Raw genomic sequence first — 19728 nt, 5'->3', positions numbered from 1 at the left:
CAAATGCAGAAGTACAGAAGTGTATAAATGCAGAAGTACAGAAGTGTGCAAATGCAGAAGTACAGAAGTACAGAAGTGTGCAAATGCAGAAGTACAGAAGTGTGCAAGTACAGAAGTACAGAAGTGTACAAATGCAGAAGTACAGAAGTGTGCAAATGCAGAAGTATAGAAGTGTACAGATGCAGAAGTACAGAAGTGTGCAAATGCAGAAGTACAGAAGTGTACAAATGCAGAAGTACAGAAGTGTGCAGATGCAGAAGTACAGAAGTGTGCAAATGCAGAAGTACAGAAGTGTGCAAATGCAGAAGTACAGAAGTGTACAAATGCAGAAGTACACAAGTGTGCAAATGCAGAAGTACACAAGTGTGCAAATGCAGAAGTACAGAAGTGTGCAAATGCAGAAGTACAGAAGTGTGCAAGTACAGAAGTGTGCAAATGCAGAAGTACAGAAGGGTACAAATGCAGAAGTACGAAGGGTACAAATGCAGAAGTACAGAAGTGTGCAAATGCAGAAGTACAGAAGTGTACAAATGCAGAAGTACACAAGTGTGCAAATGCAGAAGTACACAAGTGTGCAAATGCAGAAGTACAGAAGTGTGCAAATGCAGAAGTACAGAAGTGTGCAAATGCAGAAGTACAGAAGTGTACAAATGCAGAAGTACAGACGTGTGCAAATGCAGAAGTACAGACGTGTGCAAATGCAGAAGTACAGAAGTGTGCAAATGCAGAAGTACAGAAGTGTGCAAATGCAGAAGTACACAAGTGTACAAATGCAGAAGTACACAAGTGTGAGAGTATAGACGTGTACAGTGCAAAAGTATAAAAGTGTACAAGTATAAAGGTATCTAAATGCAGAAGTGTATTAGTTTAAAAGTGTAGAAGTTAAGAAATTAGAAGGGTTCTGGAGAGATGGCTCAGTGGTTAAGAACACTGGCTGCTCTTCCAGAGGACCTGGGATCAATTCTCACTCACAACTGTCTGTAACTCCAGTTCCAGGGGATCTTACATCTTCATATAACATACATTTAGGCAAAACACCAAAGCACACAAAATAAAAATAAGTAACTTTTAAAAAGCATAAAAATATAGAACTTTAAGTGTATGAGTTTAGAAGTGAAGTGTAGGACTGTAGTGTATTTAGAAGTGAAGTGTAGGACTGTAGTGTATGAGTTTAGAAGTGAAGTGTAGGACTGTAGTGTATGAGTTTAGAAGTGAAGTGTAGGACTGTAGTGTATTTAGAAGTGAAGTGTAGGACTGTAGTGTATTTAGAAGTGAAGTGTAGGACTGTAGTGTATGAGTTTAGAAGTGAAGTGTAGGACTGTAGTGTATGAGTTTAGAAGTGAAGTGTAGGACTGTAGTGTATTTAGAAGTGAAGTGTAGGACTGTAGTGTATTTAGAAGTGAAGTGTAGGACTGTAGTGTATGAGTTTAGAAGTGAAGTGTAGGACTGTAGTGTATGAGTTTAGAAGTGAAGTGTAGGACTGTAGTGTATTTAGAAGTGAAGTGTAGGACTGTAGTGTATGAGTTTAGAAGTGAAGTGTAGGACTGTAGTGTATGAGTTTAGAAGTGAAGTGTAGGACTGTAGTGTATTTAGAAGTGAAGTGTAGGACTGTAGTGTATGAGTTTAGAAGTGAAGTGTAGGACTGTAGTGTATTTAGAAGTGAAGTGTAGGACTGTAGTGTATGAGTTTAGAAATGAAGTGTAGGACTGTAGTGTATTTAGAAGTGAAGTGTAGGACTGTAGTGTATGAGTTTAGAAGTGAAGTGTAGGACTGTAGTGTATGAGTTTAGAAGTGTTTGGTGTAAACTCTACATTAACACAAATCCATAAACTTATAAGTATGTAAGTTGAATACACTTAAAAGCTTTCCTAGCAGTCTGACACTAGTATAACAAATTTAGTTTTATTTTGTTTTACTAATATTTTTAAATTTCTATTTTCTAATATTTTGTTTCCCTTGCATTTCATAGAAGTATTAGTTCACAACAGGTAATTTAAGGAGTGTACCATATAGTGCAGTGTCCGTGCTCCTTAACACGAATAGTGTCTGCAAGCCAACTCTACCCACAACGAGGACTGTGTCTTCCTTGAATTCATCGCTACTTAAAATTCTCTCTGAGACTAAATTTTCTTCCTTGACACGTATTAAATACAGACTCCTGTCCTTGAGTATAGCCGAGTTTGAGGAACATCTACATCCAGATGGCGATAATAGTAAATAATGAGGGACAGTCTGGTGTGTGTAGATGGGGGCACAAGCACACTTTAAATTCATACTCAGACAAAATGCACTCAAAATGCCAAAACAAACCAAGTATTTTTTTTTCTAAAATCATGAAGATCTAAGGTTTACATGAAGGCAGAGTTGGAGAATTGGTGAACTGTTTCACTGTGAACTGTAAAAGTATTTCCTTCTGTGGTTTTCTTACAGTCTAAATTGCTATTCTACCTTTTTATTTGAGTGGGGGTGTATCATGGAAAGGAAATCTTGATTTATGATTCTTTCCTAAAGTCTGCTCTGCTGTGCCAAGATTTCCTTCCACAGTAAATAAAAGCTATTTTGGAAATTTTAAATCAATCTTAAAGCTGGAGCAGTAATTATAACTTCCATTTACAAGACACAGAGGAAAAACAGTGGTTTGGATAACCACTATGAGCTCTGGGCTCTTGAGATGCTCTCTAGAGCATGCTTATTAGACTACCAAGATGCTGCCTTCAACACACCTAAACATAATAAAGGCAATATACAGCAAGCCAACAGCCAACATCAAACTAAATGGAGAGGAATTCAAAGGTTGTCCACTCTCTTTATATCTATTCAATATAGTTCTTGAGTCCTAGCTAGAGCAATAAGACACCAAAAAGAGACTGAATGATATAAATCGGAAAAGAAGCCAAACTCTCACTGTTTGCTGATGATATGACAGTTTACATAGGCGACCCCATACATTTTCAGTAATGTAGCAGGATATAAGATTAACTCAAAAAACTCAGTAGCCCTCCTGTACTCAGATGATAAAAAGGCTGAGAAAGAAATCAGAGAAACATTACCCTTCACAATAGCCACAAATAGCATAAAATATCTCGGAGTAACTCTGACCAAACAAGTGGAAGACTTGTATGATGAGAACTTTAAATCTTTGAAGAAAAAAATTGAAACATACCAGAAAGTGGAAAGATCTCCCATGCTCTTGGGTAGGTAGAATTAACACAGTAAAAATGACTATCTTACCAAAAGCAATCTACATATTCAATGCAATGCCCAGCAAAATTCTTCAAAGACCTTGAAAGAAGAGTACCCAACTTCATATGGAAAAGCAAAAAACAATCCTGTACAATAAAAGAACTTCTGGAGGCATCACAATCCCTAACTTCAAACTCTACTACAGAGTTATAGTACTGAAAACAGCCTGGTATTGGCATAAGAACAGACAGGAGAACCAATGGAACTGAATCGAAGACCCAGATATCAATCCACACCTTTGAACACCTGATTTTTGACAAGGAAGCAAAAGATATCAAATGAAAAAAAGAAAGCATATTTCTTATGCCAAATGGTGCTGGCATAACTGGATATCAACAAGTAGAAGAATGAAAATAGATCCATATCTATCACCATGTACAAAACTCAAGTCCAAATGAATCAAAGACCTCAACATAAAGCCAGCCACACTGAATCTCAGAAGAAAAAGTGGGAAGTACACTTGAACACATTGGCATAGGAGACCACTTCCTAAATATAACCCCAGCAGCACAGACACTGAGAGAAACAATTAATAAATGGGACCTCCTGAAATTGAAAAGCTTCTGTGAAGCAAAGGACACAGTCAACAAGACAAAACAACAGCCTACAGAATGGGAAAAGATCTTCACTAACCCCACGTCAGACAGAGGTCTGATCTCCAAAATATATGAAGAACTCAAAAAAATTGTCATCAAAAAACCAAATAATCTAATAAAAAAGTGGAGTACAGACCTAAACAGAGAACTCTCAACAGAGGAAACTAATATGGCTGAAAGACACTTAAAGAAATGTTCAACATCCTTAGTCATCAGAGAAATGCAAATCAAAACAACTCTGAGATTCCATCTAACACTTGTAAGAATGGACAAGATCAAAAACACTGATGACAACTTATGCTGAAGAGGTTGTGGGGTAAAGGGAACACTTCTGTATTGCTGGTGGGAATGCAAGCTAGTACATCCCCTTTGGATGTCAGTGTGGCAATTTCTCAGAAAATTAGGAAACAACCTTCCTCAAGGTCCAGCAATACCATTTTTGGGCACATATCCAAAGGATGCTCAACTGTGCCACAAGGACATGTGCTCAACTATGTTCACAGCAGTTTTGTTTGTCATAGCCAGAACCTGGAAACAACATAAATGCCCCTCGACTGAAGAATGGATAAAGAAAATGTGGTACAATTACACAATGGAGTACTACACAGCAGAAAAAAAAATGACACCTTGAAATTTGCAGGCAAATGGATGGAGCTAGAAAACATCATTTTGAGTGAGGTAACCCAAACCCAGAAAGACATTTACCATATGTACTCACTCATAAGTGATTTTTAAACATAAGACAAAGAAAATCAGCCTACAAATCATAATCCCAGAAAACCTAAACAATAATGAAGACACTAAGAGAGACATACATGGATCTAATATACATGGGAAGTAGAAAAAGGCAAGATCTCCTGAGTAAATTGGGAGCATTTGGACCTTGGGAGAGTGTTGAAGGGGAAGGGAGAGGCAGGGAGGGGAGCAGAGAAAAATGTAGAGCTCAAAAAATCATATATATATACATAACATATATATATGAAGCTGCTTTCAATATCACTTGACAATTTCACTTATATGTTCCAACCATGCTTTGGGTAAAATAAACTATACTTCATTTGATGGGTTGCTTATTAAGAAAATATTTAAAAATCTGTAGGTCATTCATATGCTTAAAATATTAAAATTTTAATTATATAGATTTACACTTGAGTCTAAACTTACCAAAAAAAATGATCCACACAGATACTATTAAATGTTATCAAAAAGGCTATCAAGTGCCAGGTGTAGTGGTGCACACCTTTAATCCCTATACTTGGGAGGCAGAGTCAGGTGGGTCTTTGTGAGTTCAAGGCCAGCTTGGTCTAGTAGAGAGTTCCAGGACAGCCAGAGTTATATATAGTGAAACCCTAGCCCAAATAAACCCAAAACCAAACCAACCAAATAAAACAAAACAAAACAAGCCTATCAAGTAGCTTGGTGGTAGAGTTCTTGCCTGGGCATGCACAAGGTTCAACTCCCAATACTATAAATAAATGAATGAATGAATGAATAAAATTTTAAAGGCTGCCAAAGTACCATGGAATTATTAACACTGTTTTTAGCATTGATGTTTGGAAGAGAAGGGAAGTTTTTCTTCTAGTCTTTGTATTTCAGGGGCTAGGATCTGTGCATTAAGTTGAACAATAAAATATTAACAATAGAAAAGATTTAGCTGGGCCTGGTGGTAAGCCTTTAATCCTAGCACTTGTTAAGCTGAGCCAGGTGAGAGTACAGCATGGTCTTCAAAGTGAGTTCCAGGGCAGCCAGGCCTATAGAGAGACACCCTGTCTTGAAAAACTGGTGGGGAGAGGGGATGATAGAAAAGATTTATTTTAAGGCTGGAGAAATGGCTTAGAGGTTAAGAGCATTGCCTGCTCTTCCAAAAGTCATGAGTTCAACTTCCAGCAACCACATGGTGGCTCACAACCATCTGTAATGGGGTCTGGTGTCCTCTTCTGGCCTGCAGGCATACACACAGACAGAATATTGTATACATAATAAATAAATAAATAAATATTTTAAAAGAAAAGACTTATTTTACATTTCTGAAAACCTTACAGAAAAGGTTGACACTCCAAAGGAAGTTAGAAATTAAATTCTGATACATTAAACAGCTTGGCCTTCTAGAAGTAGTAAACTGTGGGAAGGTATATATATATAAAACTATACAAGTTAAATATTATTTAGCTAAGTTTGTTTATACTGATTAAAGTGAATGCCATCTCTAGCAAGAGGTAAGAATCTTGAGACAGCAAAATGGCTCAGATCGTAAAGGTACTTGCTACACAAGCTGGGAAACCTGAGACTGACCTGTGGAACCCACTTAAATGGTAAGAGAGAATCAATTCTATGAAGTTGCCCTCTAACCATGCCTTCCATAGCATGTGCAGCTACACACATCACACACATTACACACATACACACACACAGAGACAGAGAGAGGAGGAGGAGGAATAAGAGACCTATGACAGCCAGTTCTAGATTGAGAGAATAGTACACAACCAACTGGGAAAATCTTAAATGAAATAGGTTAGATTCAGACAACTTCTCTGTCACAATATCATTATGAACAAAAACTACTCTAAGTTTTAATCAGTTCAGATCAGGACAGCAGACCGTCTAGACTTAACCAAGAGCAATATTTATTTACAAAAACACTAGTTTTCTTTCACATCTCTTACCAAGGCAGAGCTCAACATAAATAAGAGGAAAACCAAAACAAAACTGCAAGCATTTGCACAGAAAAAAAATTAATAGTGATCTGTCAAATCTCCCAAATCAAATTAACTGGCCTAAATTGTCAAGACATTAGAAATAACCACAAAAGAAAAGAAAACTGGAGGAATTCTGTCTTAAGGGTTCTGTGTGCAGCCTGAGGGGCTGAGTGTTCTGTCACTTTAAGTCTATGAAGCTGTTTAGAAAGTAAAAAACAGAGGCAGGCAGATCTCTGTGAGTTCGAGGCCAGCCTGGTCTACAAGAGCTAGTGCCAGGACAGGCTCCAAAGCTACAGAGAAACCCTGTCTCGAAAAACTAAAAAAAAAAAAAAAGTAAAAAACATGTAGCCTGAGAGAAGTCAATGGTGAGGACCACACAAGTACAGCTCATAGGAACCAGAGAATGCAAGCTTAATGATAGGCAAATGTGTACCTTTGCCTAGTCTAGAAACTAAGCACTACTTCACTATTTTATTTCAACTCATAAGAACAGCTGCAACAAATTGATGGGAGTATGTCACAACTATATCTCTGCTGATTTGTGAATTTTTGGAAAATTTGGAGCCAGAAAGATCACTAGATAGTTAAGAGTGTTTACTGCTCTTCTAGAGACCCAAAGTGGCTGATAACTGCCTCTAGCTCCAGCTCTAGGATCTGCTGACCTCTTCTGGGCCCCGAGAGCACTGCACTCATGCGCACAAACCCACATTCAGATATACATGAATTAATTTTTATTTTTTTACTGCATTTGCAGTTCCAGGCAAATTCCTAAGTTCTGAACTAAAAAAATAAAAAACCTATACAGTTCCCAAATATACTATCTAATCTTTATTTTAAGAATTTATTGTTCTTTTTATGTTTTATCTCATCATGCTTTAACAGTTACCTTAAGAGCTGAAAAAAGTGAAATCAACAATGACAGGACATGGCATCATTAAACAAAAACTCAAATCATAGGTATGTTGAGCTAAAACTGAGCATGCATTCCAATGTGCCATATTGATTACTTGTCGTATGTGAAGACTATCATCCATATTAGTACAAGATTCAAAAGAACCATATATGATAAATAGTTACCTGAATTTGAGTCTGGAAAAGACAAATAGCAAATGTTGGTTTTCTGAAAAAGAAAACAAGAGCTATCAATGCTGGCATACACACACCCCAACAAAAACAAAAACAAAAAAATATAATAGAGAACTACACAGAAAAACATAGTTACTTACTTCTTTATCTGTAAGTTTGGAATGTTGAGGATAAATTACCTGGAAGAAAAATGTTACATTATGTTAACATACAACGGTACTTCTAAAGTTCTGTGTAGATGGAAGTTTCTGTCTCACCCAGTTCTTCGGCCATTCAGTCCCAAAGAAACATACAGAGGATTATATTAATTATAAACTGTCTGGCCTATTGCTCAGACTTATTATTAACTAGCTCTTACAACTTAAATTAACCTATAATTCCTGTCTATGTTTAGTCACATGGCCTGGTACCTTTTCTCAGTGAGGCATTCTCATCTTGCTTCCTCTGCATCTGGCTGGTGACTGACTCTTTGCCTTTCCTCTTTCCAGAACTCTCGGTCTGGTAGCTCTGCCTATATTTTCTGCCTGGTTACTGGCCAATCAACATTTCATTAAACTAATATGAGTGACAAATCTTTACAGTGTACAAGAGCATTGTCCCACAGCAGTTCTGGTTGGCTATGGCCAGAAAAGGTTTTAAGAAATCACAGTCGAGCCGGGCGGTGGTGGCGCACACCTTTAATCCCAGCACTTGGGAGGCAGAGGCAGGCGGATCTCTGTGAGTTTGAGGCCAGCCTGGTCTACAAGAGCTAGTTCCGGGACAGGCACCAAAGCTACAGAGAAACCCTGTCTCGAAAAACCAAAAAAAGAAAAAAAAAAAGAAATCACAGTCGATTCTGTGGTGTCATTGTATAGTCACTCCTTGCAGGGTTGAGTCAAGTGGGTACCTTGAAACTGGTCATTCAAGGACAGCCCAGAAAACATGGCAAGCCTGTCTCAAACATAAAAATGTTTTTAGTAACAAGAAAGAAGGTAGGAGAACAAAGCAGAACTTACATTAGCTCCAAAAGTTACATCAAAATTACCTCTAAGTATCTCTAAGACTGAAATCTAAACTCATTCTCTTTTTCTGTTTGAAACTTAAAATGTAAAGAAAACATAATCCATATTTCAACTCATACCTGTTCAAGAAATAATACTTCTCAACTGGTTCCATGAATGCTATACATCATTTAGAGAAAAATAACAAAGGAAAAATAACCTAAAAATTAAAAAATCTCTACCATAAAGCCTATCCTAAGCACACAGCCCTCATTCCTTTAATTAACCATTCATTAAGTATTTTCCTATTTAGCACCTGCAGTGACCACAGACCCCTCTGCTGGAAAACAACTACACATTAGGCTCTGTAATGGAAGGTCTAGGCCAGGGCAGCTGATGCCAGAACCAGCAACAGCCAACAAAAGACTCAAGGACATTCATCCTACAGATCAACCACTCCCATGAGTGATTAAAAAGTAGGTCCTAGCATGTTGTGGTGACACAAGCTTATAATCGCAACACCCATGAGGCTGAGGCAGGTTTTGAAACTAGCCTGGGCTGCAGAGTAAGTTTCAGGGCAGCTCGGGTTAAAGTACAACTCTGTCCCAATAAATAAATAAATAAAACCTAGAAAGAAAAAATCAGCTTTATCTCCTTAAGAAAGTATTCAATACTTCAATATGTCTTTCTTGTTTGTTGTTCTGAAACGGAATCTCATATATCCCACAACAAGCTGTCTGAGACTGAGAGGCCTACACATATACACACAGGCCCATAATTTAATATTTCCTATATACTAGGCATTATGACTCAGAACTTTGTAAACTTTTCCATATGAAGCAGTCTGTAATTGAGTTTTTGTTGTTTTGTTTGAGGATGGTCTTGACCCCCTTATCTTCTGGTCTCTGTTTCCCAGGTACGGTTTCACAAATGTAAGTAACTAGCATGTCTGTTTCTTTTCATTTTGTTTTGAGAATTTGGAGGTTTTGTTTTAGTATTTTTGTTCTTTGACAATTTTATGATATGGTCCAAGCTGGCCTCAAATCCAGAGCAACCTGCCTGTCTCAGCTTTCAAATACAAGGATTACAGACATGCATCATTAGACCGCCCTTCTTTAATTGTAAAAATCCCAATTGTCTAAATTATACCACATGGTTTATATTTTGAAATTATATGGGGTTAGGGGCCGAGCACTTATTTAGCCTGCTTGAGGTCCTCGGTTCAATTTCCCAGCACCACAGTAAAGTTTAATAGTAATATGTATTTGTTTTAAATTGTATTAGGGAGCGAATTCCAACACTAAAAAGTCAAAAGGGGGCAGCTGTCAGCTGGCAGAACGTTTTTCTAGTGTGAGTGGAACCCTGGGTAGTTGGCCTTTTTTACTGGGACCGTTGGCTCCCCAGTAATGACATGGAGACTTATTATGAAAGCTCAGCTGATAGCTCAGACTTGTTTCTAATTAGCACTTATAATTTAAATTAACCTATTTCTATTAATTTATTTCCTGCTTCATGGCTTTATTACCTCATCTCCATAATGCGCATCCTGTTTGCTGTGTCTCCTGGTGTCTCCGCCTTCTTCTTCCCAGAGCTCTCTCTGTCCTGCCTATACCTCCCACCTAGCTACTGGTCAGTTAGCTGTTTATTAAACCGATCACAGTGACACATCTTCACATAGTGTAAAGGAATAATCCACAACAGCCCTGGGTTGGATTCCCAGAACCACATAAATTTGGCACAGTGGCACATGCCTATAACCCAGACACTAGAAACAGAGATGGAAAGATCAGATCAAAAAGTCAAGGTCAAAGTCTTCCTAGGTAATAAAAGTTCAAGATCATCTTGAGATACTTGAGACTTTGTCTCAAAAAAAAAAAAAGAATAGCATAAAAACAAGGACTAACTTTAAAAAGAACAGTGAGATGAGAAGATCTGTTAAATAAATACATTATTACAAATATGACCAGAAATCAATGGAATTAAGGAAACAAGGTCTTCAATTGTTTGGTACTTTCTTCTAATATTTTAAGAGCTTTTTCTTATTTAATTCTGGGCCAGAGCTCAAATTGATTTGCTTTCAAATTTCTTCAGTCTTCTTTGCTTCCAACAAAACCCTTTCCCACTGTAGCTGGGGTCCAGCTTGGTGTTTAGAGTACCTGCCAGCATGTGGACAGCTTTGGGTCCCATGCTTAGCTTCAAAGTAAGAAGCAAGTATGTAAATATATTTTTAAATATTTTCCATTAATAATATACTGTACTGTGTTGTTTTCTAAAAACTCTTCCTGCTGTTCATATTTTATATTATTTTATCTAATCTACAGAGAAAGAGGATGGGGAAAAACCAACTTTTAACAACACTGTTTAGCTGATAAATATAATTATGCTCTGAGTGACACTTAGTTATGGATTTTGAGGCAGTATTCATCGATAAACTGTTTTCTCAACTAGGTCTGGAGGCACAGGTCTGTAATCAGAACTACTTGAGAAGCTAAGACAGGAGGATTTTAAGTTCAAGACCAGCCTTTACTGCAGAGAAAGATAAAAGTCAGCCTGGGCAACCGAGTGAGATGTGTCTCTAAACAAAAGGAAAGAGGATTGGGGATGCAGCTTGAGAGTCACAGTGTTTGCCTACTATTAGCTGAGGCCAGTGTAAACAAACAAACAAAACTGTATTTTCTTATGCCAACTTGGGCTAAGATTTTGTCACTTTTAACAACAAAAATAAAAACAAGAAAATCATTGTTAATTTTTCCCCAAATGGAAATTTATAAAAGAACTGTCTTATTTTATTTACCTCTGCTTTAAACTTAGAACAGTCTCTAGCCCAGAGTAGATTCTTAAAAACGAAACAAAAGAAAAGCAGCTCTGCTCCAGCAGATCCACTCCCAAAGTAGTTCTACTGCACCAGTAGGGTTTAATATGTAAACCCAAGTCTCCCTTCCTTCATGTCCAGATTATTTCACCCGCAATTTTTAAAGCTGAAATAACACTAAAACCACTATTACTACATTCTATTTAAGTCATGGTGTGTGCGAATCTCAGCACAAGATGGGGGAACTGGTGAATGCCTGTTAACCCAGGACTTGAAACACTCAGGAAGGAAGATTTTAAAGTCAGCCTGGATTATACATAGATTTCAAGACAACATGGACAGCACAGTGGGGCTGTCTCAAAAACAAAGTAATGTCTGATTACAGTTAAGTTAATCTAGGGTTTGCTGGATTCACTCATGCTAGCAAATTTAGTGACCTGAAACAACTTATCTTCAACAATTCTACAATCAGTTTTATGAGACTATCCTTATGTTTATCACACACACATACATACAAATATAAATAAATGCTGGGCAATGGTGGCGCATGCCTTTAATCCCAGCACTCGGGAGGCAGAGGCAGGCGGATCTCTGTGAGTTCGAGACCAGCCTGGTCTACAGAGCTAGTTCCAGGCTCCAAAGCCACAGAGAAACCCTGTCTCAAAAAACCTAAATAAATAAATAAATAAATTGAAGTATAGGAGAATATAGTCTCATATGCACTCATGTCATTCCCAGTAAGAAAGACCTACAAGTCAAAATATCAGACGCTCAGCTGCTTCTCCAGCACCGTGTCTGCCTGCACACTGCCATGTCTCACTATGATGATAATGAACCAAACTTCTGAACTGTAAGCCACCCAATTAAATGTTTCTCCTTTCTAAGAGTTGCTGGGGTCATTGTGTCTCCTCACAGCAACAGGAACCCCAACTAAGACATATACCATATAAAGCCAAGCAACTTCACTTCTATGAACATAACCAAGAGCAGAAAAAGATATACTCACATGAAAACCACCAAATGATAAACTACTGAAGACCTTTTGAGATACTTTTTTTGTGGCAGTCCCACAGTTCTCAATTCTCAAGTAAGACCTTTGTAGATGACAGCACTGTATTGCAAGACCAAAAGACTTAACATACCTGACAGATGAAACCTAACATGCTAAGTAAAAACAGACAAAAAAAGCCACAAGTGTGATTTCATTTATGTGAAATGTACGCAAGAAGCAAATTCACAGTCAAACATAGATCAGTCGTTGCCAAAGGCTGGGAAAAAAAGTGTTGGTTTTCTTTTCGAAGTGATGAAAATGTTCTACAACTGGATTAGTGGTGTTAGTTGGGCAACTCAGGGAAACACTAAAATCACTGAGCTGTGATGCAAATGTCTGAACTAAAACAAGAAACATTCTAACAGTCTGTGCCTGGGCACAGCTAATAATTCACTTTAAAATCATCAAGTGGAAATTATAGCCCTTCTCCCAGTGACCTCAAGATTCTCCCTCTTTCAGTATAACCATCATTAAACATTTTCCTTCCAAAGAAAAATATTCATGTATTTTTGTTTGTTTGGAGATAGAGTCTCATTGTGGAGTTCCGGCTGGCTGGACACTCACTATGCTATGTAGACTGGGCTGGCCTTGAACTCACTGAGATTTACCTGACTCTGTGGGTGATCAGGACTAAAGGACTAAAGGTGTACACCACCATTCCCAGCTAGCTATTCACATTATCTTTAACCTGACTTACACTGTCTCACACCCTTCTACTTAACTGACGATTATAACATTACACTATAGAATCTATTCACTGATCTGAAATACGCTTTGGATTTGCCTGTGACGTCCTTTGGCCATGCTTAAGAATTGTTTAACTATTTTAATTCTGGCTACCAACTTCTATCCAGGACATGAAACAAATGATTTCTCCTTTCCTCTTTTCTACAGTTTTTCTTGAATGAATATACACAAAATTTATGATGTGAGGTAAAAATTTTTAACTTAAATTCTAATATTCAAAATAATTCTCATTTTCCATTGGAAAATTTTCACTTAGTTTCTAGAAAACTTGCTGCATGCTCGTATTCAATCTTTCATTACATAATAATAAAGAATTAATAATAATTACCCCCACCCCACCCAACAGACACCTCACAGAGAACAGGGCACAGGAGGGTACTCAGGGAACAGAAACAAGATGATCACCTGAGCTCAGGTTTGAGACACTAACCTCAGTAACACAGCAAGAGCCCAGATATTTGCCTTTTTTTCCTATGTGTGTCTTATGGAGCCCAAAACTACTTCAAACCCAATAGGTAGCTGAGTGTGTGTGTGTGTGTGTGTGCGCGCGCGCACTCACACACACACACACACACACACACACACACACACACACACGTACACACAAGCATGTCGGTTTTGATAAAGGGTCTAATGAAGCCCAAGCTGACTTCAATAGCTGACTATCTATTTCAGTAGGTAGCTGAGAGTAAGCTTCAACTCCTAATCCTCCTGCCTTCACCTAAGTGCTGGGAAAACAGATGTGTACCAGTATGCCTGGAACAAGAATCCATCTCTTAAAAAAAGATACCTAAACAGGGACAAAGAGATAACTCAGTGGTTAGGAGAACTTGCTGCTTTTCCAAGGGACCGAAGACTGATTTCCAGCATCCATGTCATGTGTCTCACAATCACATATAACTCCAGTCGCAGGGGGTCATGATGCCTCTACCCTCTGAGGGCACCTTCATCATTCATGTGCATATACCCATAATTAAAAACATTAAAAATAATTTTAAAAAATTAAAAAGGTACTTGACAGAATCTGCTGTCTGCGCATGATTTGTACGTATCCATATAAAGTTCCCATGCAGGAAGCTTGGTTCCCAGTGTGACGCTGAGCAGTGGCCAGAACAAAAATAACGATGGTGTTAGGGAAATTAGTTCTTATGAGAGGGTTGTTAAAACTTTTACCTTTTAAAGAACCAGGAACCCCCCATGATCTCCTGCTATCTTTCTCAGCATCCTTCTCATGTTCTCACCATAACGCCACCCCCTAATGTAATGGAGACATAAGACCTTGCTAGCCGATGTTTCAGCCACACTCCTGGATGTCTAGGGCTGAGTGCTAAATAAAGGGTTTTTTCCCCTTTATATATCACCCAGTGTCCACTTTTTGCTATCATTACAGAAAACATACTAATGCAGAGCTTTCTGCCATGGTAAATAAACAAGCCAACTATGATTGCCTCTCCAAACAGCCTCAATGTTCCTATTATAATAGGTACCAACAAAACTTAAATAATACTGGCCTCAAAATTGAGACTATAGTACTTAATGGGACCTTATGAATTGATCAAGTGAGAAATCTAAAGCTCTAAAGAAAACTCATTCTACTTAAGATTTTTAGGTTTTAAGTTTTGAAGCGTTTACATTTCAGACTTCCAGGTTAGAAGTGCCCAGCATGTTTTATTTGGTATTACTGTATAAAGGGAGAGACTCTGGAGAAGGCAAACCGTCATTGCCAATGACGTAGGCGTCTCACTGGAAGTTATCCCTGGCATGCACAGGTCCGCACTGCTTCTGTTTTCTATGAGTAGCTTCATTTTTCATGCAGGATAACTTGCATATTAATAGAAAATCAAGCTTTTAGAGTCAGAAGGAATCAAAATCCTGGCTTACTAAATATTATGATTTGGGATAAATTGGTTACATTTTGGCTTCCTTACTTAAAAAAAAAATTTCTACAAAATCAGTGTCACCCAAAGACATTGTTAAATCTCAGTACTGTTCTGAATGATTTTCCAACACTAGTTTACTTCACAAAGCAATGGCGTGTGTACTACTGTTATCCCCCAAGTAGAGCAAAGTAGAGCTCAAACTCACAAGTGCTGTATTTTGGTGCTGCTGCATGTTTTCCCAGTGTAGACTTGACCCTTCTGCCTCTGTTCTGAAGGCTTACACCTCTGCAGTACCACATCCTGCAGAGACTAGGGTCCGGACTGTTGTTCCATGCTGACTCTTAGAAATGACTTAAAGTGGCTCTGTTTCTGCACTTCGTTTTAATTTAAGAAGGCTGATGTCCCTATATGGCTTCAACTGTTCTGTAAACTGGACTGGCCTTGAACTCAGAGATCTGCATTTCTCTGCCTAAAGAGTACTGGGATTACGGGTACGGGGCGTAAGCCATCAATGCCTGACTGGCTACAAGTCTACCTTTCTAATCCCATCCTAAATACTCTTGCTGGCCTATTCCAAAGCAAAATATATCTTCAACAATTTCTTATATTAGTTACTGCCTTCTGTTCATTTTAAAAAGAGTAAAGGCAAAGACCCTTTATGTCTCTTTCAGTTAGCAAATAAAGAGGGGTTGGAGAAACAGTTAAAAGCACTGACTGCTTTTCCCGGGGACCTGGGTTCAATTCCCAGCACTCACATGGTGACTCACAACTGTCTGTAATTACAGTTCCAGGGGTCCCAACAGCCATGGCAAAACACCTGTACACATGAAAATAAAAAAAAAAATAACAAAAAAATAGAATAAAGAGCTGACTGAAGGGATGGCTCAGCCGCTAAAAGCTAGGCTCACAACCACAAATAAAACAAAAGGTGGTATATTCAGGAGGCAGTGTACATATATCTCTGAGTTTGAAGCCAACATGGTCAACATAAAGAGACCCTAAGAACAAAAGCCAAGAACAAGTGAGATGGTCCAGTTGTTTAGGGAAAAGAAATTTGCTGCTTCCAAGCCTGAAAACCTGAGTTTGATCCCCAGGACCCATATGGTGAAAGGAAAGAATCAACTCGTTCCTGCTTGTGCTCTATCATACACACACACACACACACACACACACACACACACACACACACAAGCGCGTGCGCGCACACACACAAATAAATGTAATTTTTTTTTTAGACAAGGAAAACAAAATTGTTTTGTCCCAAACATGGAGACAGGAAGGCTGCTGTGAGTTCAAGGCTAGTCTGGGTTACGTGTACTCCAGGGTTAGAGTGGGCTCCAGTTTCCAAACAAAACAAAAGTCATTTTGCATCTTATCATGCTTATCTTTCTTTAGGTCCTTTATGAAGGAATCTCCCCAATACTCATCCTTACTTCCTAGAGGAAGATCCTGAATCTGGACACAAAGTAAAACAGAAGATCGAAGAATCCTGTCTTACTCATTTTCTGAGGGAATTCATACTGTTAATACTTTTCTTTAAATATTGAGAAAGAAAAAAGCTAAGAACTACATTATAAAAAAAACCGCTGTGCAGTGGTAGCGATGGGAAATAAAACAGTATGTACCCTTTAGAGATACATAGTTTTCAGCATCCCAACTAATATTATTAAATATTTATATTTGTTAATATTCAACTTGTTTAAAATTATACTAAAATTGAAAATATTCCACTTGTTTAAAAAATACTCATGTTAAAAGCAATGTTCCAAATGATGAGATTACAAAACCAATCAAAGGGGCTAAAGAGAAGACTCAGTGCGTAAGAACACTTAGGCTGCTCTTCCAGAGGACCAGGTTCACAACCATCTGTAACTCCCCATCTGAGGGCTGGATGCCCTCTTCTGACCTCCAGGTGCAACAGGCATGAGTGTGGTGCAGATACACACATGTAGGCAAAAAACCCGCGTGTAAATAATTTTTAATGCAACCAATACAACAGCCTCTGCTCTCTAGTTGAGTTTCATTTTGCTACACATATAATTTCAGTTTATCATCAAATAATTAGCATAAAACATTGTCTTCAGGGGCTGGAGAGATGGCTCAGCTCTTCCAGAAGATCTGAGGTCAGTTCTCAGCACCCATGTAGGCAGAACTGTGGAACTACACATCCCGAGACTCTGACCCCTTTCTCCAGCCTCCACGGACATAAGACACAAATGCTCTGTACATATAGTCATGGAGGCAAAATACACACATAAAAAAATCTTCAATGTCTTCAGTCTTTAGAGATTGCTCTTCCTGCCACAAATAAAATAACTAATTTCTCTATGTACTAACTCGATCTATTATCTACAAATATTTACTGAATATTTATGTCAAGCAATAAATTTGATCCGATGTACTACCGAGATTAATTCTTGGATCTTCACCTTATCTACAAATCTACAAATACCGGTCTATAACATCCTTTTATTTGTATAGCTACTATCCTACAATGTCTAGATCGTAGTGAAAACTCAGTATTTAATGAACTGTGTAACGGCAGAGAAGACAGAAAGACGGTAGAATACAAATGCAGTAGTTCCTCACTTGGAACCTCCCTGGCCAGTTCAGGCCACCTATATTACATTACAATTTTTCCCTGACACCAATAGAATAACAACAAAAATGCCAAAAACTTTAGAACATACGTCTTTCTAATAACAGTTCTCTTGGAAAAATAAGACAAATCTCTTAAGCTACAAAGAAGGATGCTAAACAAAACCAAAAGTGAGTTAAATTCGAAGGCCTTACAAGGCGATTTTCCGTATGACATCAGGTTTGAGTCAACTGTTACAGAATCAGTATTAGGATTAAATGACAGGGGATGGGGATACAGGGTGAAGAGCTTGCCTAGTGTTAGGAAGTCCCTGGATTTCATCTGTAAGAGAAGAGACACTGGAGGGAAAATGGCCCGACGACACACTAAACCAGAAAATGGGAACAAAGAGAGGAAAAGGAGAAAATGCATGCTGAGATAAGCATTTTTGCTTGGATTTAGATGAGTTCAGCAACTGACAATACAATCTGTCCGCCCACACGCTTGGACGTGCACGTTTGGCCACTATAATTCACCATATGTCAGGGGTATTGTTCCTTTCTTGAAAGTCCCAAGCAAACATCCTGTCTGTTGCAGCCTTTTCTGGGTGCCTCAAACCCTTCAGTTATTAACGTGTTCTTAAAATAAGGAACATCAACAAGTATTTAGGAGGGGCCTATAAAGAACTTTTCACCCCTAGCCGCAGCCCACGATCCTCCCACGGAAGGGCCAGAGGAGCGCCGCCCCGTTGAGCCCTGCAGGGGCTGCAAGCCACGCCCGGATGCGCGGCCGCCAGGACCCGGGCGGGCTAAGGGTGGAGACAGGGTGCGGCCCGGCCTCACCTCCACCGCCTGGCCCAGCTCCAGGTCGAAGCCCACCACGCACACGCAGTGCAGCCAGGCCGAGAAGCCGTCCCAGCGCAGCAGGCCCCGGCGCCCATCGTCCTCCTCCTCGTCCTCCGGCGTGACTCCCGCCGCCGAAAGGGCAGCCGCCTCGCGCCCCTCGGCCCCGGCCTCGTCCAACGACCCGCGGGAACCGGGTCCGAAGGCCGCCGGGCCCCGCAGAGCCATCCGCCACCCCCTATCCGCACCCGCCGGCTCCACAGAGGACCGCGCCGCAGAGCGCGCAGGCCTCCGCGCACGCGCACCGAGTGCCGCCGGCCGCAGACACTCCGGGGCCGCCGGATAGGGGCGAGGCCGCGCGCCACGTGACCCTGGGAGCGAAGCTCAGTGCAGTTTCCTGCACCCCGGCTCCACGACAGGGAGGCTGTATGGCCTGTTGGTGTCCCAGCTCTTTAAACAAACAGTGGCTCAGGAATGGCATCTCCACTTCAAGAAAGGAAGCGATTCATTATTCTTGGAATGACACCGTTCATTATCAAAATATTATTAAAACATAATGGTAACAGTAACTAGTATTTGCTAAACTCTTAACTCTATGCCAGTTGATGAGCCAAGTTAGAATACAGGTATTAAGTTTATTGAACAGAGATGGAGAGATGGCTCAGAGATTAGGAGCACTGACTGCTCTCCCCGAGGACCTGAGCTCAATTTCCAGCAGCCACATCTGTAGTGGGAAGTAATGCTCCCTTCTGGCGTGCAGGTGTACATGCAGATAGAACATCATATATATAATACATAAGTTTATTGAACATGTCATCGCGAGTAAATGGTAGGTGGACATTATATCTCTATCTTGTTTGTTAATGCTGGGCCTCTCTCTCTCTCTCTCTCTCTCTCTCTCTCTCTCTCTCTCTCTCTCTCTTTCTCTTTCTCTCTCTCTCTCTCCTATGTCTTATGTAGTTCCAGCTGGCTTCTACCTTGTGGCATTCTTGTCTCTGCCTCCTAAGATGGTAGGTTTAGTAGCATGGGCCCCCACATTTGGCTAATTTGTTTCTCTTCACCGATAAGGAAACTTATGTTCTGAGAGGCTACATGACTAGTCAGTCCCAAAAGAATAGGAACAACTCTAATGCAAGTGTGCGTTCACCCCTGCAGTCCTCTGATAAGAAGATGTACTTTTCACTCGGCTGTGTGCGCTCTACCAAGGCAACGCCCTC

The 19728-nt window shown here is 39.5% G+C and overlaps 1 protein-coding gene across 1 annotated transcript in view; it reads right to left on the bottom strand.

The window, feature by feature from the left end:
* Dennd6a (DENN domain containing 6A) overlaps positions 1-18828 on the bottom strand; it is a 53195-nt gene extending 34367 nt beyond the window's left edge. Inside the window, exons 1-3 of the mRNA XM_075988843.1 lie at positions 18512-18828; positions 7762-7800; positions 7613-7655 (exon numbers count right to left, since the gene is read on the bottom strand). Coding sequence (XP_075844958.1) covers positions 7613-7655; positions 7762-7800; positions 18512-18739 — 310 coding nt within the window. The 5' untranslated portion in view covers positions 18740-18828. The remainder of the gene's footprint in view (positions 1-7612; positions 7656-7761; positions 7801-18511) is intronic.
* Positions 18829-19728: the final 900 nt, after the last annotated feature.

The sequence above is a fragment of the Microtus pennsylvanicus genome, chromosome 10 (genome assembly GCF_037038515.1).
Source record: "Microtus pennsylvanicus isolate mMicPen1 chromosome 10, mMicPen1.hap1, whole genome shotgun sequence".
In the NCBI taxonomy this organism is placed as follows: domain Eukaryota; kingdom Metazoa; phylum Chordata; class Mammalia; order Rodentia; family Cricetidae; genus Microtus; species Microtus pennsylvanicus.
Note: the sequence above shows the minus strand (reverse complement) of the source record. Positions and strands in the feature narration are given on the sequence as shown.